At 45.0% G+C, this 26,278-nt stretch overlaps 1 protein-coding gene across 2 annotated transcripts; it reads left to right on the top strand.

Moving 5' to 3' along the window:
- Positions 1 to 1,582: 1,582 nt before the first annotated feature.
- Nnmt (nicotinamide N-methyltransferase) lies at positions 1,583 to 20,968 on the top strand. 2 transcript variants are annotated; one of them, XM_070038505.1, is made up of 5 exons: positions 1,583 to 3,392; positions 5,890 to 6,001; positions 14,027 to 14,280; positions 17,144 to 17,351; positions 20,390 to 20,968. In XM_070038505.1, exons 3-5 carry the CDS (start codon positions 14,127 to 14,129, stop codon positions 20,829 to 20,831), a joined length of 804 nt encoding a protein of 267 aa, XP_069894606.1. In that variant the 5' UTR covers positions 1,583 to 3,392; positions 5,890 to 6,001; positions 14,027 to 14,126; the 3' UTR covers positions 20,832 to 20,968. The 2 variants fall into 2 exon arrangements, with proteins under 2 accessions (XP_069894606.1, XP_069894607.1); XM_070038506.1 differs by lacking the exon at positions 5,890 to 6,001.
- Positions 20,969 to 26,278: the final 5,310 nt, after the last annotated feature.

A 26,278-nucleotide genomic window follows, 5' to 3' on the forward strand; every position in this document is an offset into this window, starting at 1 on the left:
GGCGGGACATTGGAAGAGCTTCTTCTTTCTCCTTGCTTCCTGGCTGATGAAACGTGAATGTTTTGCTCTGCCACATGTGCCTGGCCAATCTGTCATTTGGCCACCGAGGCCTAACGCAGCTGCTCCACCCAGTCTTGGGTCTTCCCCCTCCGCAATCCCCAGGATAGTGGACTAAAGAACCATCTTTTCGGTATAAAGTTAATTAGTTCGGGTGTTTTGTTACGGTAACACAAACAGGATTACGAGGTTGCTACTCCGGGAAACTACTACCAGCACCCTGAGCATCTGGTGCTTGAACAGACCAGCTTCAAGAAGGCAGGGGAGTGTGAGATTGTCGATAGGCATGGAACGCGAGCAAGCCAGTAACTGATTTGGTCTGCAAATATTTGTTGCGCACACCGTTGTAAAGCTAGAGACTGTGCCAGGTGTCAGAGCTTGAGCTCAGAGCTGGTCCTCAGGCTAAACATGGTTACAGCTCAGAGGTCCTGTCCTGCTTCTCCCCCTCCATTCCTGCAGATACCTCAGTGAGCTTTTTACAAAAGGATTATAATGTTCTTGTTGGCATAAGGCAAAATGTGCTGATCATGTGAAGATTTCTTACGTGGCTAGGAAAGTGGCCCCAAGGTAGAGTTGTTTGCCTATAAAGTGCAAAGCTGTGGGTTTGGGCCCCTGTACAAAAAATGTCCCCTTGTTCTCCTGTGTGCATGACCACATAATAATACGTTCATGTGTGTGTCCATGTGCGTGCACACACATGTGTGTGTGTTTGTGTGTGTCGGAGGAGTTTCACCCAGCAATGGCCCCTCCACATTTATGAAAGATGAGGTTGAGGCCCAGGGTGTGGGGTCACAGGCTCCTGCCTGTGGCAGATGGGAACAGAGTCTACACAATCATGGCCCAACCTAGGAGCCTTCCAAGGACGCTGTGCATGATGGGAGAGTGCGGGACAGAGCACAAGGCCGCAGAACTGGGCATCTCCGGGGCAGATGCTTGGGCTGACTCCAGTGTCTGCCTCTTTGCATGAAGTGTGGGTAGGCCAGCCGGGCCAGCCGGAATTAGGAGGTGTGTCCTGGAGTAGGTTTTTCTAAGTTCTGGCACTGGCTGTATGGCTATTCAACCCGGGGCTCACCTGATATTCAACTCTCTACATACACCTTGTGAGTCCACTGTGAATGGGCTTTGCAGCTGGCCGCCTGGGGTACTCAGGGCCCATGAAGAGGTCACAGTTTGCTGAAATTAGAAGCAACAGCTGGTGGCTCATGCTTGTCATCCTAGCTACTCAAAGGCTGAGATCTGAGGATCGCGGTTCAAAGCCAGCCTGGGCGGGGAAATCTATGAGACTCTTCTCTCCAATAAACCAACAAAAAGCCAAAAGTGGAGATGTGGCTCAAGTGGTAGAGCGCTAGTGTTACACATAAAAGCACAGGGACAGCACCCAGGCCTGCCAGAGTTCAAGCCCCCAGAGGACCAACAAAACAAAACAAAACACAGCAATGGGCTGCGAAGTTCTCTTGGAGGCAGTGTTTGCTGACTCTATGGTTGTTGTTTGTTTGTTTGTTTGTTTGGAGACAGGGTCTCACTCTGCAGTCCAAATTGGCCTCCAACTCACAATCCTCCTGCTTCAGCCTCCCCGGTGCTGGGATTAGAGGTGTGCGTTGCATAACTACCCAGAGTCTGCTAATTCTATTTTTTTTCTTTTGCCAGTCCCAGGGCTTGAACTCAGGGCTTGGGCACTGTCCCTGAGCTGCTTTTACTCAGAGCTAGCACTCTACCACTTGAGCCACAGCCCCACTTCTGGCTTTTTCTGCGTATGTGGTACTGAGGACTCAAACCCAGGGCTTCATGCATGCTAGGTGAGCACTCTACCACTAAGCCACATTCCTAGCCCCAGTTTGTTAATTCCTAACACCAAGGGATGATGGAAAGCATGGAAAAAGGAGGGATTAATTGAAGATACTAAAAGGGGTGGGAGTTTCATAGAGTTGCGGTTGTCTAAGATGAATCTTAAAAGAAGGATAAGGGGAGGCACGTCTCCTGAAGGAATGACTCTACTAAAAACATGCCCTTGGGAAGGAGGTGCTAAGAAGCAGGCTCATTTGGCACAGAAGAGGACAGAAGGGGACAGCTAGGGAGGGGACCCGAGGGACATTGGGCCTTCGATTTCCTTGCAGGGGTAATCAGAGTTCCTAAGTAAATATGTTTTCAACTCTCACCCTTGCTGCGCTTGCAGATAGTAATGGCAGCCGTGTTCTGGGAGTCAGGGTTCGCAGGGAGAGATGCATCATTGGGAGAGATAAGAGAGGCTTCATAGATTGCAGTGTGTTTAAACTGAGTCTTGAACTAACAGTGGCGACCAGGTTGCCAGGCAGGCAGGGTTGAAGTCACAGCGGAAGGCCGGGAGGCATGTGAATCAGGTGTGTGCGTGTGGTGGGGGTGGTATGGGCAGGCAGCAGCCATGCTTAGAAACCCATGGGGAGGAAGGTACTGTGTGTCCACTTAGTGCTGGGCCCTGATCTCTAGTCTAAGGGCACCGCGATGCTTCATGCAAGGCCCTGCCCTCAATTTGTTTAGGAAGAGAAGGGAACAGACAACATCTCCCAAACACGGGGATGCTTCCCGTGTGCGAGAAGATGGGAAGGAAGTGAATAAGAGCAAGGAGAAGAGTGGAAACAGAGGAGTTGTTGGGGAGGTGGGGTCTACAAGTGCCTGCTACAGACAGACGGATCTGGGCCTGGACACACAGGGTGCAAGGGCAGGAAGCATCAGCAGGTCCCAACCTCCTTGCTCTGTAACCAAAAGAACTCTGGAAGCAGAAACTACAGCCAGATGCAACTGCTCCCAGCTTGTTTCTGTCTGGGGGAAAGCTTTTAACTTTTCAAATCCTTCCCTTCCCCCTTCCAGAGGCTGGTTCCAGGCACTCAGACCTCCAGGCAGTAATTGGTAACAACCTGGTGGCCCATTCCTGGGAACGAGCCAGGTCATCTGTTGAATCTGGTCTCCAGTTGTGGGTGTTCCTTCCGGAAGAAGGGAGAATGGCTGCCAGAACGTCTTAGACATGCTAGGGATGGAGTTCTCCTTGTCATTTCCTCTCTGGACACAAGGGGGCAGCAGAGCCTTGGGTCTGGCAAGGCTGCCTGGCCCATGAGGGCAGGATTCTTCCTGGCTGCTTTTCTTTTGGCCTGTGGTCTGCTGTCTTGCTCTCCTAGGTGCTGACCTCTGTGCGGACAGTCAAGAAGAAGAGGCCCACTGCCAGTCCAGAGCAACCTGACCTTCAGTCAGCCACAAGTGAGACACACAGCTCTGCCTCCACAGCAGAAACTCAGGCCCAGGAAAGCTGATCAGGTTCTTCAGGTTCCAAGGGCTCCACGAGGAATGTAACCTGGATGACACAGGTAGCCTGGCTGACAGGATGGAGGATGGGCACACCTGTTGACTTCCCCGCCGCCCCCACCCCCTACTCCGGGGAATTTTTCCCAGCCTCCTCTGCTGTATCCATAACCCGCTGGGATTATTTTTTAAATAAGTTTTTTTTTTTTTATTGTGAAGATACTGCACAAAGGGGTTACAGTTACATGAGCAAGGTAATGAGTACATTTCTTATCAAGCATTGTTGCCTCCTCCTTTGTTTTTCCCCTACCATCCCTTCCTTCCCCCCTCTCCCCCCCTTCCCCACCTAAATTGTAAAGTTCATTTTCAACATAGTGTCTTATACATCTCATTGTTACAATGGGCCAACCTGTATCCCTGTTTAAACATTTTGTTTTTTCCCTTCCCTTCCCCAGATTATACCGACATCAAATACAGTGCAAACAGAGGTTATACTATGGGGGAGGAACATACAAAGCAACAAAAAAATCACATGGTACCTTATAAAAACATTAGAAACAATAGCAAGAAAGAAAAACCAATTGTGTTCCTATCTTGGAGTTCATTTCGCTTAACTTCATCTTATCTGGTCATATGTACATAGCTTTTGACCTTTTCTACTTGTCCTAGACATATACTAGTTATTGCAAATAAGGGAAACTATGGGACCTATGTTTCTTTGGGCCTGGCTTACTTTGCTTAATGTAATTTTTTCCAAGCCTTTCCATTTCCCTAACAAATGGGGCGATGTCATTCTTTCTGATGGAGGCATAGAATTCCATTTACACACACACACACACACACACACACACACACACACACACACACACACACACATTAAGGCCAATTGCATGTACTAAGTCATCCATGCATGTGGTAGGAATATAGAGATCCATATGTAGTATTATCCAAGCTATTCGAGGGGCAAATGATCATCAATGCAATACAGTGTGGGGCATTTCAACAGGAGAGCAAGATGCTCAGGGTGTTGGCAGCCCAGAAGAGCTGCCTTCGACGGGGCCAGGGAGGTCAAGGAAGGCTTCCTGGAATTAACACCCGAGCCAAGTTTAAAGGATGAGAGGGAGGGAGGGTTTTAGAGGCAAGAGGCCAGAGAGTGAGCAAGAGATCAAAGTCATGAACAACATGGGTGGTATTGGTTGTGTTGTGTTGAGAAAGTTCCAGGTCTGGTTTGCTAGCCTTGAGGGCTACAACCAATTTAGTAAGCGTGCATGTATTCCCGAGACTCTTCGACACCTCTTCCTCAGCAGAATGGACTTCCTTAGCTGCTTTGTACATTTCCAGAAGGATTTCACAGAGTTGAGTGTTTAGGCTAAGGATGACAGGACTGGGGAGACCGGATATTAGACAGGAGAATTTGGAGACTGGGAAGTTAGTTTTAGGGGTGACCCTTTATCTTTTTCTCTGGGAGACCTGTTTCCTAGAAGTTGCTGGAATAAGCAACTTTTCTGTAAACTTCAACAGACAGTGAAGCTGACCAAGGACTCCTGTGCCCTGTGGAAAATGAATCTAGAAGGCCTAGCATCATGGCTCACACTTATAATCCTAACTACTCAGGAGGCTGAGATCTGAGAATTAATGGTTCAAAGCCAGCCCAGGCAGGAAAGTCCATGAGACTCTTAGCTCCAAATAATCAACCAAAAACTGAAAGCTTTTTCACTTTCAAAGGTAATAGTGCTCAGGCCCTGAGTTCAAGCTCTAGTACTGGTATGTACACACACACACACACACATACACACACACACACACACACACACACACACAGAGAGAGAGAGAGAGAGAGAGAGAGAGAGAGAGAGAGAGAATAAAATAAGCATCTTAGAATGGAAACAAGAGTGGAAATTACAAAGGGAAAAAAGAAATTAGAATCGAATGAAGGCTGGGAATGTGTCTTAGTGGTTCAGTGCTTGCCTAGCATGTGTGAAACCCTAGGTTCAATTTCTCAGTACTACAAAACAGAAAAAGCCAGAAATAGTGCTGTGGCTCAAGTGGTAGATTGCTAGCCTTGAGCAAAACAGCTGAGGGACAGTGCCCAGGCCCTGAGTTCAAGCCTGGACTGGCAAAAAAAAAAAAAAAAAAGTAGAATGAAATGAATGAATTTTCTTCTACTGCCCAGTTTCTTGGTTTCTTTCAAAAAGTTAGTGCTAGGACACTGGAATATGTCAATCTTGAGTTTTATCTCTGTGGCTGCTTTGTATTTACAGAGTCTGATTTCCCTGAGTTGATCACATCTGGCCACGTTTTGTATTTTATAAAAACAGCCCGTGTCAGCCTTTGACAGTTTTTTTTTCCAATTCAATATGCATTTTCTTTTAATCACCTGACCCCAATAATTCTTTTTCCCCCAAAAACAAAGTACAACAGAACAATAAGAGAGAAACAGCAGGACAAGATCTAATCTTGGTTCTAACATCTTTTGACTAGAACAGAAAACTACTTCTTTACACAGATAACAAACAGAAGGAGAAAAGACTAACATACATTATCCTTACATTTGTATGGCAGTGACAAATGTCCTAAAGAGATATCAAACGTTACAAGAATGAGGAAGAAGCCAGAGCAATCATATCAATGGACCAGACCAGAGAGCTCAAAAGCAGAAACGGAAGTGATGTAGGTGAACAGCCGGGAAGAAGGAAGCAAGCAATGCAGGGCACAGATGCCGCTCCTTGGCTTTGCTTTGGCCAGCTGGGTATTGTGGAAGCCCCGCCCTGCAGCCCTGCTGGCCCTTGGCATTGTGGCTGCTGGTGCACGTGGATCTCCTGCCACAATGGTAAGGTGGGGATCACAGCTGCTGTCTTCCAGCGGCTCACAAACCAGGCAGAGGGGCTGACAGCCTCCCCAGAGGATTACAGAAACTGGCCTGGCTGCGCTCAAGAATCTTTCTAGCCTGGCTCCGGTGACTCACGTCTGTAACCCTAGCTACAAAGGAGGCTGAGATCTGAGGATCAAGGTTCAAAGCCAGCCTAGGAAGACAGATCTGAGAGACTCCTATCTCCAGTGAACCACCAAAAAGCCAGAAGTGGGGTCATGGTTCAAATAGTAGAGTGCCATCCTTGACCAAAAAAGCCAAATAAAAGTGACAGGAACTGAGTTCAAGCTTCAGGACCAGCACGCGCGTGTGTGCGCGCGCGCACACACACACACACACACACACACACACACGAGGAATCCTCTCCAAGTAACTCTCAACTGCTTCTATTCCCAATACTTCTGTTTTGTCCATCTCTCTCCTTCCTAAAGCCAACTAGCTCACTTTCCCATCCCTTGCTTCCTCTCTTCCCTCCTTGCCATCCCTCATAGTGCCTTCTAGTGGAATCCAATTGTTGGTTTAAGCATTTCTCTGCAACCTAACTGCTGAGCTACCTGGTGATTGCTAGGGTGCATCTGCGCGTGCGTTTCTTTCTTGGAGGTCAGCAAGGGACATGGGTGTGCAAAGAGAAGCGTTTCTCTAGGGCCTCTCCACACCTTCTGGAGTTATTCCTGGGCTTGTCTGAGGTGGGCTTCCCTGGTATCTAGAGCAAGAAGGGCCCTTCTGGTTCTGGGAAGAGGAGTTTAGAGGGAAACTGTGAGAATAGGGTGTATTGGCTGTGGATGAGTCAGTATCTCCATGGTGGGTGGATTTCCAGTCCGTCAGGCCCAGTGGGACTGCATCCTTTCCGATGAGTGATCATTTTGGTTGTAATGTTGTTCATTATCAATGGCCAAGCACGCGAGAGGCTTCCAAATGGCCAGTTCTTCTGCCTCCCGGGTGTTGCTGCATGTGACCCTGGCTTGAAATTCTGAACCTGAAGGCCCAGCTGCCATGAGGTGTGATTTGAGACATTTCCCGGTGAGAGACGCGAGGCCCCGCCTTACCAGGCAGGCTCGTGAATGGCTGGCGTGCATGCAGGGTGCACTTTCTCATCTGGAGATAAGCAGGACACGTGGCATCCTTGGGCCTGTGGTCTCAGCCAGGCCTTGGTGTTATCTGAAGAAGGATGATTCCAGGGCCAGGAAGAGAAGCTTGGAGGCAAAAGACGTGAGCTATAGTTTGTGTAGTTCTCCTCCATCCGTGCCCCATGTGTGTTGTGATGTTTGTTTCTTCTTCAGTGTGCTTGGGTGGTTTGACCCCATTTGGGTAAAACTCAGTGAAAAAAGCATGCTAGGTCCTGCCCAGAGAGGAAACTTGGGGACACTTAGATTAGTATTGAGTACCTTAGTCTATAGAAGTGAAGAATGTTTTTATACTTGTGAGATAGAGCTTGTAATATATAAAAAAAAATTCAGCGGGGCACTGGTGGCTCACACCTGTAATCCTAGCTACTTAGGAGGCTGAGATCTGAGGACTCAGTTCAAAGCCAGCTCAGGCATCTCAAAAACATGGAAGTGGGGCTGTGGCTCAAAGTGGTAGAGCACTAGCCTTAAGTAAAAAAGCTCAAGGGGCCGGACCCCGATGCTGAGTTCAAGCCCCACAACCAACAATAAATAAATAAAATTTAAAAAGTTCATAAAACATTCACATAGTCATTAATAAGGAATAGACACTAGTCAACACTGTAAGATCTTTTTTTTTTTTTTGTCGGTCGTGGGGCTTGAACTCTGGGCCTGGGCGCTGTCCCTCAGCTCTTCAGCTCAAGGCGAGCGCTCTACCACTTGAGCTACAGCGCCACTTCCGGTTTTCTGGTGGTTTATTGGAGATAGGAGTCTCATGGTCTTTCCTGCCCAGGCTGGCTTTGAACCGAGATCCTCAGATCTCAGCCTCCTGAGTAGCTAGGATTACAGGCGTGAGCCACCAGTGCCCGGCAACACTGTAAGATCTTAGAAGTGCCAAACACGACCCTTTATTTCTCTGAACTCTACCTAGAAGCAATCATTACCTTGAAAGCTACAGTGATCATTCCACTGTTTTTGTTTGTTGTTTTGTGTGTGTGTGTGTGTGTGTGTGTGTGTGTGTGTGTGTGTGTATGTGTGTGTGTGTTGATTTTTTTTTAATGGCTAATTGGAGAAAGAGTCTTGTGGACTTTTTCTTCCCAGGCTGGCTTCAAACCATGATGCTCAAATCACACGGGTGCCTAGTGTGCTTTGTTTTTCTTTATAGTTTTCTCCACCCATTTAAACACTACCAAATAATACCATTCACCTTTGCCTATTTTGAACTATTTTTTGGTTGGTGGGGACTTGAACTTAGGGCCTGAATGCTATCCCTGAGCTCTTTTGCTCAGGGCTGGCACACTGCCACTTTGAGCCACAGCTCTACTTCCAGTTTTCTAGTGGTTAATTGGAGATAAGAGTCACATGAACTTTCCTGCTTGGGCTGGCTTTGAACTGCAATCCTCGGATCTCGGCCTCATGAGTAGCCAGGATTACAGCTGTGAGTCACCCGTGCCCAGTGCCTGTTTTGAACTTTATATAAAAGGCATCAAAAAAAGTCTGACTTGCTTCTTTCACCCTACATCATTTAGAACCTTGTACATGTGGTGCCTATAATTATAATTTGTTCATTTTCATTTTTTATATTTGTATTTCTTCTACTCCTTCTGGACATTTCGATTGTTTCTAAGGGCTGTTCTGGTCAGTTCTGCTAAGAATAGTCACAAGCATGGGCCAGGATTTCTCTGAGCACATACCTCAATGTGTCACTGCTGGGTAGGGTGTATATGCACACTCCACAATTGTACTGCTCAAGGTACCTCACTGATAGATCCACCAGAAACACAGCTAACCCTTGTGTTGGTCAGATACCATTTGACGACTGCGTAATAGTGTTTTGTTGTGGTTTCCTTGTATTTCACTGATGAGATCAAATACCCTTTCATAGCTTCATTTGAGTTCTCTCTGTTATATAAAGACCGCTCAAGTCTCCTGCTTTCATCTTCCTTTTCATGTTGATCATGCAAGTTCTTCATCAGTTTGAGATCCCCTTTGTCAGTTTTATGTGTGGTAAATGTCTTTTCTCCACTCTGTGGATTGTCTCTTCAGTCTTGCATATTATCCTTGGAACCCAACTTCTTCATTGTCTTACATTCAAATGTACAAATCTTTCATTTACAATTCATGAGTTTGGTGTCTGGTTTAAGAAATCCTTTCCTTTTGCCCAAGGTTATATAGCTATTCTTCTATGTCCCCTTCTAAAATCTTTATAGCATTTTGCCCTTCGTGTACAGCTTGCTAATAAGCTGTCACTCATTTTTGTGTGTGGTGCAAAGGTAGGGAGTTCTAATTCAATTTTCTTCTCTATGGACACCCGGTTATCTCAATACTATTTGTGGCAAGTCTCTCTCTTTCTCCATGATCGGAGCTGTCACCCCTGCCATAGATCAGATATGCAGAAAGGCTTGGATCTGTTCGCGGTCCTCCTGCCCTGGTCCATGGGTCTATTTATCAACCCTAGTGCCAATATCCCATGTCTTAATTACTATGACTTTATAATAAGTATTTTTTATCTAGTAGAGCAAGTCCTCCCACCTTTTTTTTTCTTCTCAATGAGTAGCTACTCCTGGCCCTTGAAACTGCCATATAATTTTTTAGAGCCAGCTTGTCGAGTCACACACACACACACACACACACACACACACACACACACACACACACACACACACACACACACACACACACAGAGAAACCTATTGGGATTTTAATTGGGATTTTAGTGAGTGTTTAAATCAATTTGGATAGCGATGGCATCTTTACAACTTTGAGTCCTCCAGTCCACCAAGTAGTATTTTTCTCCATTTATTTAGATCTTCTTTAGTGTCCTGCAATAAAATTTTATAATTTTCTCTATTAAAAGCCTTGTACATATTTTGTTGGATTTATTCCTAGGCACTTCATATTTTTTAATGTCATTGTGAGGGGAAGAAGTGTGTTTGAAACTGCATTTTATAATGGTTGCTTAGTAGAAATAAATTTGATTTTTTTCTGTAGTTTTTTTATTTGTATCTGGAACTTCTGCTGCACTATTTGTTATTTGCAGGAATTTACTTTTTATTTTCTGTTAGGAATCATCGCATCATTTGTTGATAACAGATTTATCTTTTGCTTTCTAATTCCTACAGGGTTTTTAATTTTGTTTCTTTTTCTCACCTCCTGTAGTTGTCCATCTCTAGCAGAATTTTGAATAAAATTGATTTTTATCTCTAGCCTCATGTCAGGCAGAAAGTTTTCAAATGTGTTATCATTAAGTATGATAGCCAATGGGATTTGTATGCATGTTCCCTAGCAGATTTAGGTAGTCTCATTTTCTTTCCAGTTTGGCAAGAAATTATTATTATAGATGAATATTAAACTTGAGCTTATTAAAAATTCTGAATCTATTGAACAAACCAGAGGGTATTTCTTCTACAATATGAAAATGCTATGATTAGCAATAGTTATTTTTACTTTTTTTTTTTTTTTTTGGTGAGAGTACCAAAGCTTAAACTCAAGGCTTTGCACACTTGCTCAGTTGTTCATGACTAGTGTATTATCACTTGAGCCATGCCTCCAGTCCCATTAATTGTTTTGTTAGTGATAAATCACCTATGATGCCTAGCACTCACCACCTTGGTTATAATATAGCTTCTAAAAGAATAGGCTCTTGATTAGAACTAGTCTAAAACAGCCCTCGGCTGTATCGCTATCTACAAGTGTGGCCTGGGCAGGTTATCTGTGCCTCAGTTTCCTCATAAACCAAACAGGGATATAGTCCTTAACTCATAAAACTATTGTAAAGTTTGGGTTGAGCATAGTAAGGCATACATATAATTCCAGTTACCTGGGAGGCACAGGAGGATTGGTCTCCAAAGCTAGCCTAAGTAGAAGCATGGGACTCTATCTGAAAAATAACTAAAGCACAAAGGGCTAATTGTTCAAATCTCAGTATGGATAAAAATTAAAATTAAGGAAGTGGTGCTGTGGCTCAAGGTGGTAGAGTGCTACCCTTAAGCAAAAAGAGCCCAGAGACATTGCCCAAGCCTAGAGTTCAAGCCTTAGACTGGAAAAAAAAGAAAAGAAAAGAAAGATAACAAAAGATTACCAATAAATTAGTTGAAAATTTTAAGATCCTAAGTGAATATCTAACGCATGCCTGCAGACCTACTTCTGGCCATATCCAGCCTTTGCTGAGTGGTTCATTGGAGATGAGAGTCTCACAGACTTTCCTGTCCAGGCTAGCTTTGAACTGTGATCCTCAGCACTCAGCCTCCCGAGCTAGCAGGATTACAGTAGTGAGCCACCAGAGCCTGACTTTCTTGCTATCTTTGAGATGTCTGCAAGCGTCTACTATTTTCCTCTCTTCATTTCTGGCATTGGACAATGACATTTTCATTTTGTTTCTCTTGACTGTTCTGGCCAGAAATGCAATCACGATGTGAATTTCCAGAACATCAACTTTTAGGTCTCATTTTCCTCTCTATTGTAGCTTAGGTGGTCTGTTTTCCATTATTTTCTTCCTTCTACTGTTGTCCGTTTTACTTTTCCTTTTCTAACTTCTTCAGCGCCTTAATTTTCATCCCCTTCTCTAGTATACAAATTTGAGAAGTAGGAGTTCTCTTCCATTTTAACTGTAGCCCACACATTTTTTAATTAGTTATTTTTTATTACTGCTCAGTTCAAAATATTTTCCATCCTGACTTCTTTCAACTATGGGTTTACTGATATGTTTCTTCATTCTCAAACAAACAAGAGTATTCTCATGACCTTTATTTCTGTTGGTCTTTTAGCTTAAATCCATTGAGCTAAGAAACTACTATACTGCACGAGTCCTTTGAAGGCTCTTGAGTCTTGCTTTATGAGCTAGCATGTAGTGGTTTATTAAAGGCCCAAATGTATTCTTGAAACAGATGTGTAGGTGTCTCAGTCCTACTCCTGTAGCTATCACAAGCGGCCATAAACTGGGTGGCTTAGAAGCAACAGAAATTTATATTCGTCACCCTTCTAGAAGCTGAGATCGAGTCTGATGTCAAGGAACTGGGCCAGTGTGGGGCAGAGACCATTTCCTGACTTCCTGATGTTGTTAGAGTGGAAGGTCCAGGCAAGCTCCCTGGCTTGTGCCATTTGGAGGGCTTTTCCCTTGTGACCTAATCATCTTACAAAGGCCCAAACATCCTCACAGCTGTATGGCACTGGGTGCCATCTGAAGAATCCTGCTGTTCAGATACTGCTTGCTTGCTGGGAAGGTGGCTCAGTGGTAGAGCGCTTGCCTTGCACGCATGAGGCCCTGGGTTCGATTCCTCAGCACCACATAAGCATAAAAACAAAAGCTGGAGAGCCAGATACTGCTTGCTTTTCCTGACTCTCACATGTGTTCTTTGACTCTGCCTCAATTCCCTGTGAGGCCTTGGAGACCTGACAGATGGCGGGTTTTTTTCCATTCTTGCTTCGTTCTTTTGTTTCCCCCATGGTGGCCCTGAGGTTTGAACTGGTGGCCTCCTAGTTGCTAGGCAGGGGCTTTACCACTGACCCACACCTCCAGCTCCTCTTGCTTGCTTCTAAATTGATATTATTTTGTCACTCCATTTCCCTTCCCCTATGGGTTTGGAAGCTAATGCAGTCTGATTACATTATTTTTGTGCTGTCTAACATTGGAGCATTCCCTCCTCCTCTCTTACCCCCCACCCCCGCCCCCACTGGTAGTATCAGGACTCAAGGAGAGTTATAGGATTGCTGGATGGCCTAGACTTCACAGCAAGCCTTCCCAGGTGTTTTCAATTACTCTTTCCAGATGCAATGCATTCTTGAGCCAACATTCCTCAGCTCTGAACATATTTCCTAAGCCTTGTTTCCCCCTTTTCTTTACATGCTTAAATTGTGTGTGTGTGTGTGTGTGTGTGTGTGTGTGTGTGTGTGTGTGTGTGTGTGTGTGTGTGTGTGTGTGTGTGTGTGTGTGTGTGTGTGGTGCAGGTCCTGGAGCTTGAACTCAGGGCCTTCCCGCTATCCCTCAGCTTTTTTCTTTCTTTTGTCAGTTGTGAAGCTTGAACTTGGGGCCTGGGCACTGTCCCTGAGCTCTTCTGCTCAGGGCTAGTGCTTCACCACTTGGAGCCACAGCACTACTTCCTATTTACTAGTGGTTAGCTGGAAGCTAAGAGTCTCATGGACTTTCCTGCCCAGGTTGACCTTGAACCTTGATTCTCAGATCTCAGCCTCCTGAATAGCTAGGATGACAGGTGTGAGCACCCATCTCCTTAGATTTTTTTTTTAACTCAAGGATGGTGCTCTACACTTGAACAAAAGATCCATTCTTATGAGTCTCATAGACTTTTGTTGCTGGGCTAGCTTTAAGCCATGATCTCTAAATCTCAACCTCTGAGGAGGTAGGATTACAAGTATAAGCCACTAGCACCTGATACATGCTTCAGTGTAAATCCTTCTTTGCAACTCTGTTTTCTGGAGACATCACTGTAAAAAAGAGAAGACTGCCGCTGCTCAGAACTGACCCCTCTCTCTGAACTTAGAGGTCCATCAACAAGAATCATTTCTCCTGATGAGCCCAGGTGATTTCTTTGGTCTGCAGCCTTTGCAGCGGATCGTCACCCAGTAGAACAAGGCACAGAGCTCCTGGCCTGCCCTTTGCCACACTCTTCTCCTAGGCTCGCTCCTCCAGGAACCCATCACTTTCTGAAAGAGTCAGACATTTGTGGTCTATTTTCCTCTGTTAGTGTTTAACCAAACATCTGTCTCTAAGGGATGGTTCAACTGACAGAGGGAAGACTCTGGAACATAACGATTTCTACAGGAAGAAGGAAGGAAGGAGGACAGAGGGCTGGGCACACAATCAAGTCACAATGGAATCTAGCTTCACTTCCAAAGACACATATCGCAGCCACTTTAATCCTCGGGATTACCTAGAAAAATATTACAACTTTGGGCCCAGACACTCTTCTGAAAACCAAATTCTGAGGCATCTTCTGAGAAGCCTTTATAAGATATTCTGCTTGGGTAAGTTTTCCTATTGTCTGTCTGGCTCTTACCTAAATGTGAGTCATAGAAAAGCTTTGGGGAGGCTGGGAATGTGGACTAGTGGTAGAGTGCTCACCTAGCATGCCTGGAGCCCTGGGTTCGATTCCTCAGTATCATATCATCAGAAAAAGCCGGAAGTGGTGCTGTGACTCAAGTGTTAGCCAGGCCCCGAGTTTAAGCCCCAGGACTGGCAAAGATAAAAGAAAAAAAGCTTTGGGGGGGGCAAGATGGGGTTTGTGTCTAGCCATCATTTTCTGACAGCTCTTTGGTATCCGTTATTTATTCAATTAGGATTAAAAACTAATGCTGATAGCCAGACACCAGTGGCTCATGCCTGTAATCTTAGCTACCCGGGAGGCTGAGATCTGAGGATCACAGTTCAAAGCCAGCCCAGGCAGGAAAGTCCATGAGTCTCTTATCGCCAATAAACTTTCGAAAAAGCTAGAAGTAATTGAGTGTTGTGGCTCAAGTGGTAGGCTGCTAGTCTTGAGCATGAACAGGGTCAGGGACAGTGCCCAGGTCCTGAGTTTAAGCCCTGGGACTGGCAAAAAAAAAAAGGAGAGAGAAAAGAAAGGAAGGAAGGAAGGAAGGAAAGAAGGAAGGAAGGAAGGAAGGAAGGAAGAAAGAAAGAAAGAAAGAAAGAAAGAAAGAAAGAAAGAAAGAAAGAAAGAAAGAAAGAAAGAAGAGAAAAAGAAAAGAGAAAGAAAGAAACAAAGAAAGAGAAACCCAAAAAGCTAACGTTGTTTATGGAAATAGCCCAGATGTCCTACGAGAGATGAGTGGAGCAACTAAATGTGGTTCCTATACACAATGGAACTTTACTCATCCATTTTCAGGGAAATGGACAGACCTAGAACAAATCGTGTTAGGTAAGGTAAGCCAGAGAAGCAAAGGACACATGTTTTCTCTCATATGTGAGAGCTAGATCTGAACTAGAGCTGGACATGATCACACATGTTGGACTCTAGGTATACACACACACAGAATAAAGCAGGATAGTCTTAGGGGAAGAACCCAACAGTATAACAACACTGAACATTTAAAATGCTGTTAAACAAATTTCAGGAAATGAAAACATAGTTCTTTTATTCTTGTTATTGTTGGTGTTCGTTTTTTGCTTTTGTTTCTGTCTTGGGGGGGTGCAAAGGGAGTGGAGTCACGATATTGAGAATACAACCACGTGGAAAATGAACTATGCAACTTATGGACAGGAACAGGAGGGGGAAACGAAGGGAAAGCAGAGGAAGTGGCGACATTATCCAAAAAGAACTGTACTCATTACCTAACTTAGGGAATGTTAACCCTTCTGTACAACAACTTACTGATAACAACGAAATTATATTTTAAAAAAAACAACTGCTGTTGGCTTAGCTACTTTGTAGTTTACCCAGTGCTTCTACGAACCCTGTGTGGCCATGCCAACGGGATGCTAACAGGTAGCATGCTGTCCCTGAGTTTACACTGATTTGCTAGGTGGTTCCAAGGAGGCTCTTAACTTCAATGGGCTGCCTAAGAAATGGAGTCTGATACTTAATTCTTAACTGAAAGGAATGTTGTGGTTACCCATGAGTGGAGAATCTTCAGAACTGAGTACTTGTCTTTGGAGGGGGGAAGGGGAAGTCATTATAAAATCTCAATTTTGAAACAAAAAATTAGCTTTCCCCCAAGTTATTTGCAAGTAGTATTTTCATTGTTCAATAGAAGCCTTTTGGGATTAGGGGTCTATACACCAGCTGTAGATTGCTTTTTTCTTTCCTAGAAAAACATGCTTCCATCCTGGGCCTGGGGAGGAATATGAGAAGTGAGGAAGCCTTTAAAGATAAAACATCTGATCAGGCACCTGTAAGGTGGCTCATGCCTATAATTCTAGCTACTTAGGAGACTGAGATCTAAGGATCATGGTTCAAAATGAGCCAAGTTAATGAGACTCTTATCTCCAATTAACCACCAAAAAGCCAGAAGTGGAACTGTGGCTTAAGTGGTAAAGCAGTAGAATTGAGCAAAGAAAGCTAAGGGACCTGAGTTCAAGCCCCTGTACTGGTGTGTGAGCGTGCACTCACGTGTGCATGAACACATACACACACACAATACTAATCTATTAGATGTTTTAAATTGCTTGAAGAATATAGCAGATCAAATCATAAGGATGCTGAAATTTTAAAGTAGCTTAGACTTTAAACATATAATCCATTATTATGTGTGGAATGTTAATCTGAATTAACCTGAACTCTAAATCTGAAAGTAAAAGGTATGGAAAAAAGATCTAAGCTGTTAACTTGAGAAATAGATACTTTATAATAATAAAAAAGTATGAGAGTGTTATAGAACAAATTAGAAAAGCCAACATTTATTAACTTATTAATTCTCTAAACTGGGCTACCTTTGGTAACTTCCATTTAAAACATTCAGCAAAATAATCATTAACCTTTCCGGGTGGTGAGGGAGATGACTTTAGTAAATGTATAGCCAATATCTCCCTTTTTCCAAAACTGCAAACTTTCATCAGTGAGGAACCTAATACTTTATTCACTTAACTCCTTAATTCAAATTAGAATCCTGGCAGCTAGAATCTATTTTGGGGGCTTGGTGAATATAGAAATTTAAATGACTTGGCATCTGACATAGGGATTTAATTACCTCATATTATCTTAAGTGGCTTTTTTGCTTTCTGTTTCCAAAACAGAAACTGAAAAGATGTTTTTCACAGGGACTCGCAGGGAGAGTGGTGTATAGCATGTCCGTCTGTCTTTGAGGATCTCTGTCACAATCTCAGCAAGGACAATGGAAAAACAGTTCTCTCCACAGTTCTATCACCTGACTCCCTTCTTTCTCATTGTACCAGGTGACGTCAAAGGAAACCTCCTAATTGACATTGGCTCTGGCCCCACCATCTATCAGCTCCTCTCCGCTTGTCAGTCCTTCAAGGAGATCATAGTCACTGACTATGTGGATCAGAACCTACAGGAGCTGAAGAAGTGGCTAAAGAAGGAGCCAGGGGCCTTTGACTGGTCTCCAGTGGTGACCTATGTGTGTGACCTGGAAGGGAACAGGTAGAACACTGGTGTCTGCTTTGGGACTTTGAGGGTACCTGAGTGACAGTTGGTTTTTCTGAACCAAAAAATGGTCCTTAGGACCTGAGTTGAGTTCTGTAATCCTATGCCTAACTATAAGTAACACTGTGTGTGTGTGTGCGCGCGCACGCGCATGTGCACCAGTCCTGGGCACTGTTTCTGAGCTTTTGTGCTCAGGGCTAGTGTTCTATCACTTGAGCCACTTCTAGACTATTTTTAGAGGGATTTAACTAATTGAAGATAAAAGTCTCAACTGGCTTTCCAGCCCAGGCTGGCTTCAATCAGCAATCCTCAGATCTTAGCCTCCTGAGAGGTGCTAGGATTACAGGTTTGAGCCACCAATGCCTGGCTATAAGTGACAGTTTGAACTCCATGCATATATGGGAATGTAAAGTCCCTTTCACAAACAAAGGACATCATAAAGTTATTTAATACAGCTTAAATATTGCTTCGTTTTATGGCATTTAATAATAAATTGAGAAAGGTTCTTTGTTATCCTTTTCTAACCTGCAATCCCCTTGCTCAGAATTATATATACCTTGTCTTCAAAGTCAAGACATAGTGTTCTGAATGAAACTCATTTCATACTTTTCTTTCCTATGAAATACATGATCGCACAGAATGAAAATGATATTAACTATATTTGGACACTATCAAAAAATTAACTATGTACTAAGGAATTTACCAGGATTTTTAGAAGTTTAGGAGAAACTCAATTTAAAAAAAGCAGTTCTTTAGACGGCACACTTTCTAAAATCTAAATCATATGTCAAGAAGGCTTTCAGGACTCTGTTCTCAATTTCCTGAGCCTTCACGGGCCTTTCCATCTCATGCAGAAAGGAGCCCTTAGAATCCAGCAGGATGCTAAAAATCATTACTTATCCCAGACCAGTCTAATCAGCATGGGTCTGAAGACACTCTTCCCTTTCTCATCACTGTGTCTAAATGAGGGTCTGTATTTTGGGCTGAGTTCTTCCTGTCTTCTCATTTTTATCCTTACACAAGACCTCAGGGCTTCAGCTATTTGGAAAAAGATCGTGATTGATCTCCATGTAACTTAGGTCTTTCTCACATCTTCCAGAGTGGCTATCAAGCTACAACTTATTCTTCCCAAGATTATTGCTTCCTTTATCTGCAGCTGTTTCTTGGGTTGATGGCTGCAAGGACCAGAGGAACTGTCTCTTCTTCCTCTGCTTTCTGGGGTGTGATGTGTACGTTGAGAAGTCACTCATCATCACAGCTGCTAGAAAGTTGTGAGGCGTCCATACCAAACTCCTCCCCCACATTCTTCCTTTATTAATTCAGAAAATGGAACGGGAAGCTCCTACTACTTTCAGTTTATGTCATGAGCAGAAGAAAAGGAGCTTTTCCCTTCAGAAATCATAGACACAGCCTTATTGAGCCTGTGGTCTGCAGACTAGCGGCTTCCACATCATGTCAAAGCTGGCTCCATACACAACTGGAGATCTGCCAGGGATTATCTGCAAGTTACTGTTGGAAAAGCACTGAAAAAAAGCACTAGACTAGAGCTTCCCATGGGGGAGCCAGGGCATGAGTGAGTGGGAGTCCAAAACAGGTGTGCTTGGCAGGTGTCTCTTCTCTACCCCCAGACTTCCAGTTGCCACTGTAGTGAGCAGCCCCGCCAGACCCCCTCTCACCTGACACATTAGAACTCTAGCACCTACAGAGCTGCCGGTTCCCTAGAGTCAGAGCTCGCCACACCACGCTTTCCACATCTGTTTAAAAAAGATGTGCGAGTGTGTTGTCGCCAGATGCACACAATTGCCAAATTTGTCCTGTACACCAGCAAATTGCCTCTGTTTCATTGTGCCTCCCGAGTCTTATGGCTTGCAAAAAGCATGTTGATATTCTTCTCAAAATCAGGATCTTGAAGTCATGGCGAATATATTTGGTAAGGCCTTTATTAAAGAAACCTCTCTCTCAAAGAGATGCTTTTGGCCAGGCAACAGTGGACCACACCTATTATCCTAGCTACTCAGGAGGCTGAGATCTAAGGACTGTGGTTCAAAGCCAGCCTGGACAGGAAAGTCTGTGAGACTTTTATCTGTAATTATCCACCAAAAAGCCATGAGCAAACCCAGAATTCAAGCTCTGATATTTGCACAGACACATAGACAACACACACACACACACACACACACACACACACACACACACACACACACACACACACACACACAATCACCGTACTTAATCTCTCTGGAGGAATTAGCAGGGAAGACAGAGAACCTTCAACTAGTCATTTCCTTCCAGTTACGAATGTTCCTATTCATCTGCCTCAAAAGAGCTCCACTGGAATGTATCCAAAATGGAGCTACAGTCTGCTCCATTCCTGGTGCTTGAGGTCAACCTAAGCAAGTCTTAGCAAGACCCTATGTCAAACACAATGACCATCACTACAACAACACACTCAACCAAACCAAAAAAAACAAAAAGGAATGGGGATGGTATACGGCACTTGCTTAACATGCTCAAGGCCTTGGGTTCAATCCTTAGTATTGTCAAAAAGAAAGAAAGAAAAAAAGGAAAGGAAAGAATACATGATTCCACACTCTTGCTTAATCAGCAGCTACTATAAAGATAATGTTTCAACATTTCGATCTCTTTATGACTTGCTATGTAAGGGTCCAGTGGTCATTCCTTGTAGTTAGATGGAGGGGAAAAGGATAGTAATCATAATTAATAAGTCAATAATAATAAAGCAGTAGAGGGAGATTAATTTCATGGGGGAGGCAGCACATTGTGGAAACAGGCAGCAAAAAATTATTATTGTCATTTCCATGTGACCAGACACAAAGAATTGATTAAAAAAAAAAAAGGTTTTGCCCAGCTCCATTTATCTCCCCCAAAGAGTCCTTCCTTTCTTCTTTCCCAACAGGGATGCCCTTTAAGATACACATTTCTGGACCACACCGCCATTTTCAGTCCTCACCAATGACATCTGGGATCTCCCTGAGTCGGACAGCCAGCGATGTTGGTTGGTTTGTGTTTTGCAGAGTGGAGAGCTGGGAGAAGGAGGAGAAGTTGAGGCAGGCGGTCAAGCACGTGCTGAAGTGTGACGTGACCCAGAGCCAGCCTCTGGGTGGGGTCCCCGTACCCCTGGCTGACTGCCTGCTCAGCACCCTGTGCCTGGATGCGGCCTGCCCAGACATCCCGGCCTACCGCCGAGCCCTCGAGAACCTCAGAGGCCTGCTCAAGCCCGGGGGCTTCCTGGTGATCGTGGATGCTCTGAAGAGCAGCTACTACATGGTTGGGGAGCAGAGATTCTCCAGCCTGTCCCTGAGCCAGGAGGCAGTGAGGGCCGCTGTGGAAGAGGCTGGCTACACCATCGAGCAGTTTGAAGTCATCCCTCAAAGTTATTCCTCCACCGTGGCTGACAACGAAGGACTTTTCTTCCTGGTGGGGCGGAAGCTGGGCAGATCTGATGACATGGTCTGATCGCCATTAAAGCCATCCTTGGTGTGCTGGTGGAGTTTACGCCTGGGTTCCTAGTCCCTCTGGGTCACTGTGAGTAGAGGTTAGCTAACTGGGGTCTAGTGGTTCATCTAGAATGGGTGGTAAGCCTAGGAAAAACTCATGGACCAACCACCTTCTCTGTACTCCACCCAGGTACTAGGGGTCTGGGGCACATAGATGAGTAACTGAGAGATCCAATGTCCCCTGCCCATGGTCACACCCCCACAGCTCCCCCAGATACCTAGTTATGGAGCTCAAGGCCACACATGCCTACAGAGACATGCCTGTGGTTATTCACCATTCCTCTTCTAGGGAGCCTCCTCCACTTCCTTCTCTTGCTTTCTTCCTGGGAAGTCAGCCAGACCTCCGTCTCTGCTGCTGTGGTCTCCACTCTGCTGGGCTGCTCTGGGCATAGCCATCCTCCAGCGGGCTCTCCTGGCTCCATCCCTGCTCTGGCTTCAGGGCTCAGAGAACAGCTGGCCAGCATTTATTTTTTTCATCCCAGCCATTCAACTTGTTTCTCCCCATCCTATACACATCAGCCCAGTTCCAGACTCTGGTCAACTCCCCAAGTGTTTCCCCAGAGGCAAGTGACCTCGCTGTGCCTCAGTTTCCTCATCTGCAACATGTGCTTCAAAGAGAGCTTCTTTGAATGAAAAGGAATTGCTACCTCCAAGAGACCCAGAGGAATGGTGGGTCATGGGTAGGCCTTTGAGCAATGCGAACTATAATCATTATTCTCATAAGCATCGTAATCATCATCTCTGTTACGGGTTGCCCACGCAGCTGGGAAAAGACGTCTCCATTTCCAAGCAGGAGGAAAATGTCTTGAGTTCCAAGCCAGGAGCAGGCTCTCTGCTGCTGATTGCTTTCAAGAGGGGTCGTGCTCAAACTCAAGTTCTGCATCATCATATCCACCAATGCTTTTCTGATTTAAGAGAGGTTCCCATAAACGTGTATTTAGTACCTTTTATGTCTCTCCTGGGCCAGGCCCTGACAACGCAAAAGAGGCCCAAAGCAGCTGACGCAAGAGCCCCTTCAGTCAAAGTCACACTGCCATGTGGAGGCACTGGTCTGCAGTGGCGGTCCCTCCCACACCTGTCTGCTCGGCCTCTGCTGCTCAGGCCCCGCTGCAGGCCCACACACCCAGGTGGATGATTCTGGGAAGGTCCTGTTCTGACAGTTGCTCCAAAAGGCCTCCAAGCCATGCCGGTTTCCTGGCAGAGAGAGAGCCTACACTGCTCGTCTATACCAGGATGTTGGCAAACTTACCCTGCCAAGAGCTGGAGAGTAAATATTTTTGGATTTCTGGGTCCTTTAGTCTTGATTGAAGCCATTCAACTCAGTCATGACAATATATAAATAAGTAAGTAGAGCTGGGTGCTGGTGACTCACACCTATAATCCCAGCTACTCAGGACGCTGAGCTCTGAGGATCAAGGTTCCAAAGCTAGCTGGGCAGGAACATCCATGAGACTCTTATCTCCAATTAACCACCAGAAAGCCAGAAGTGGCTCTGTGGCTCAAAGTGGTAGAGTATTAGTCTTGAGCAGAAGAGCTCAGGGACAGAGCCAAGGCCTTGAGTTCAAGTCCCACGACTAACCAAAAAAAAAATTTAAATGAATGAATAAATATAAGTAGATATGTGGACTTGGACCAAGGATTGTAGCTGGCAGATCCCTGATCGAGACCCTCAGAGTGGACTTGCTATACCCATAATTTCAGAAACATTCTGTGAACAGCCTGGTTAGTTCTGGCACTCAGTCCTCCTTATAAGAAAGTTTCAACCCAGTCCAAGGAGCCAGAAGGGGACAGGCGTTCTATTGTGTTCTGTGCTCATACACATTCTACAACTGTCCTGCCCCATGCCCTAGTCAAACCTCCTCTAGTTCCAGGCACTCGAAGGATCTGAAGAGAAAAGCAGAGTAAGTAGGGGCCAAGAGTGTGACAGATGAAGTGTCAATCACACCAATAGTTTTCAAAATCTTAGCTGTCATTCATTCACTGACACATCAGCAAACCAATTAGGTAGTACTCCACAGTACCTATAACAAGAAATGATGAAGAATAATCTGGAAAACAAATCCCAGATAGCACCACTTTGATAGATTTCTTTTTTTTGGGGGGGGGGGGTTCCGGTCGTGGGGCCTGAACTCTAAGCCTGGGCGCTGTCCCTCAGCTCTTCAGCTCAAGGCTAGTGCTCTACCACTTGAGTCGCAGCGCCACTTCCGGCTTTTTTCTTTTTGCTTATGTGGTGCTGAGGACTCGAACTCAGGGCCTCAGGCATTCAAGGCAAGCGCTCTACCACTGAGCCAACTTCCCAGCCCCAGATAGATTTCTTTAGTGAAGTTGAGTTTCAAATTTATAAATCTACCTATTGCCAGGTGCTGGTGGCTCATGCCTGTAATTCTAGCTACTCAGGAGGCTGAGATCTGAGGATCTCAGTTCAAAGCCAGCCTGGGCAGGAAACTCTGTGGGACTCTTATCTCCAATAAACCACTCAGAAAACCGGAAGTGGCGCTGTGGCTCAAGTGGTAGAGTGCTAGCCTTGAGCTGAAGAGCTGAGAGACAGTGCCTAGGCTCAGAGTTTAAGCCCCACGACTGAATGAATTTTTTTTAATCTACTTATCATCTATCTATCTATAGGGCTCCACTTATCTCCTGCCATCTATCAATCAATCATCCATCTATCACCAATCCTTTATCTTCATCTCTCTATTATCTACCTACCTCTATCATCTATGTTTCTCTGTATCTACCTACCTACCTACCTGTCTCTAGTATCTACCTACCTACTTCTATTTTTTCTATCTATCTATCTATCTATCTATCTATCTATCTATCTATCTATCTATCTCTATCATCTATGTCTATCATTATCATCCATCAATATACATTCATAACTGGATTATGTCTTTATGACTATAAGTAAGTTGTGATGAAAACAGTTTAAAAACCTCTCACCTATAGTGTAGACTTCGGAATCTCCTCTCTGCTAGCCACTATGTTTCTGGGAGAAACTGCCATGCAAATTGTTACAACACAGGGCTGGAGGGAAGGGCACTGAGGCCAGTGGGAGCTGGGAGCTGGGAGGAAGGGTATCAGGAAACACGGCGTGGGCCCTGGGGCTGGTAGGCTGAATGAAGGCGTTCTTGGTAACCAAGTAGGAAAGGGCAAAGTGGGAGACGGCGTGCACACGGGTGTGCAATCGCTCCTCCAGATAGCACATCCCTCGCACGTTTGCTCTGCCCGTGAAACTCAGACCTCAGCAAACATTAGACTCCTGGTTTTTCGTTTGCTTTCCTTGAAATTAAACAGACCGACCGAGTCATGAGCAAACATGGACGAGGGGTCACGCCGCTCCTCGCTTGTAAATCTCTTTGACCACTGACCCAGCTCAGCTTTTTTTTTTTTTTTAAGTTCACTTTCTGAGGAAAGTGAGTCACAGTCTCACCCTGAGCCAGCTTGCCTGATGCGCACAGCCCCTGCGTCAGTGTGTAATACCCTGGGGAAAGTCCTGGGAAAAGAAAGCTATTAAAGAGGTTGTTAACCCATTTGCTGTCATTCACTCAGCCTTAGTAATTCCCATCATCAGCTGTCAACAGTAATCAGAGAAGATGCCCATGATAGGATTTGCTGGGCTCGGACGGAAGAGCTGTGACTGCCCCCTCTAATTTTAACCTCACCGAGCTTGGAGAACGCAACATGAGGTGACCAATAGGGAGACAAGGAGGAGGCAGAAACAGTTGACACTGGAGCCACAGAGACTGTGGATGTCATGAGACCAGCATTTCCACCTTTCTCAGACTCAGGACCCCTCTGGAAAATGGGTGATAATCACATCTCTCAAGACTGATTGAAATCAAATGAGATGCCTGGGAAGGCATTTTGTAACCTACTCTGTGAGAGATATTAGAAAATGGTGGTATTTTTAACTCCTCTAAGCTAGTCATGGAGCTACATGTTGCTACATCCAATTGATTTGCAGGACTTGAACTCAGGGCCTGGGCACTATATCCCTGAGCTTTTTTCCCCCCACAAGGCTAGCACTCTACCACTTTGAGCCACCCTGCCACTTCCAGTTTTCTGGTGGTTAATTGGAGATAACAGTCTCACAGACTTTCCTGCCTGGGATGGCTTCAAACTGAGATCTTTAGATCTCAGCCTCCTAAGTAGCTAGGATTACAGGAGTAAGCTACCAGCACCCAGCTTCAGTTGGTTTTCTTAATAAATCCAGTGAGCGTTGTAGCGAGAATTACAGCTCGCAGGCCCAACTCCAGAGGCTCTTCAGGTCAAGTCCAGCCCCACTACCCCAAAAAGGGCACATAAAGAGACAAGTAGTGGCACAAAGAAGAGCAAGGACATGTTAAAGCACTTCAGCCCATCCGTGTGCTTAAGGCTTGCATTGAGAAAGGATGGGAGACAGGGGGCAAGAGGTCAATGTAATTATTAAACAGTTCTGGTCACAGGAATGGGCTGGTCAGAGGTTGACTGGTTGCTAATTATCTCAGGAGCAGTCCGCAGGGCCCTTGTGATGATAAGACAGTTATTGCTGCCTGGTAACTTTGACTCCTCTTCCAGGATGTTTGTCCATCAGTCCACCCTGTGCTTTCTGGATTGCAAGATGGCCACAAAGTGACTGCAGGCGAGCATGGCTCAGAGCTGAAGATACAGATACAAAATGGAGACAGGGTGTCCGGCTTTACTCCTGTATGTGGTTCTCCTTGAGCCATGTGCAGGCCCAAGTATTTTTCAACAGCAGCAGGTTCTAAGGAGCAGTTACAGTATGAACTTTCCCAAACCCTGCCTTGTATATGTCTAAGGCAGTACCACAGGCCCCTCAAATCCAGTCTTCTCTATTATTATGCATTCATTCAAAAGCTATGTATTGGTATGTGCCAGGCACTGACTGGGCTTGGGAGCTGAGGCAGCTATATTGAAAATGACACAGAGCCTGGCTTTGCAGGCTTTAAAACCAGCCTGGGAGAAAGCCAGACGGCCAGGCACATTTACAGAGCATAGGTAAAGTACTGGTTCTTCTAGTTTTCAGGTTCACCATTCAAGCACCTTTTGCCTTTTCTGACAGAGCCCCAGTACGAGACAAATCAGGCTTTTCTTATAGCTGCACCTTCCCGTGAAGCCATAAGAGCTGATCTATATCAGATCTTTGTTCAAGAAAAATTCAAGCTAGGATAAATGTGGTTAAAGACTTTTATAGCCAAGAGAAACACGATGAGTGTTAGCAGTAAGTTTTTCTGGTTTGCTTTTATCCCTGATGTAAATAGTGATTTTAACTTTCCTTCAGCAGGTAGTGCACATGACCCTTGTTGAAGTGCTTCTTCCTTGTGTTTGCCTGTTTTTGCAAAAACAAACAACAACAAAAGTTTAAATGAAGATACACTCTCCAAAGCTAAGGGCCTCTCCAAAATG

The sequence above is a fragment of the Dipodomys merriami genome, unplaced genomic scaffold (genome assembly GCF_024711535.1).
Source record: "Dipodomys merriami isolate MVZ:Mamm:240054 unplaced genomic scaffold, mDipMer1.0.p SCAF_29, whole genome shotgun sequence".
Classification (NCBI taxonomy): domain Eukaryota; kingdom Metazoa; phylum Chordata; class Mammalia; order Rodentia; family Heteromyidae; genus Dipodomys; species Dipodomys merriami.

Coding starts and splice junctions, on each gene's coding strand:
- Nnmt (XM_070038505.1), top strand. CDS start 14,127: ATGGAATCTAGCTTCACTTCCAAAGACACATATCGCAGCCACTTTAAT. Junction 14,281..17,143: donor TTATAAGATATTCTGCTTGG/GTAAGTTTTCCT, acceptor TCATTGTACCAG/GTGACGTCAAAGGAAACCTC. Junction 17,352..20,389: donor TGTGACCTGGAAGGGAACAG/GTAGAACACTGG, acceptor TGTGTTTTGCAG/AGTGGAGAGCTGGGAGAAGG.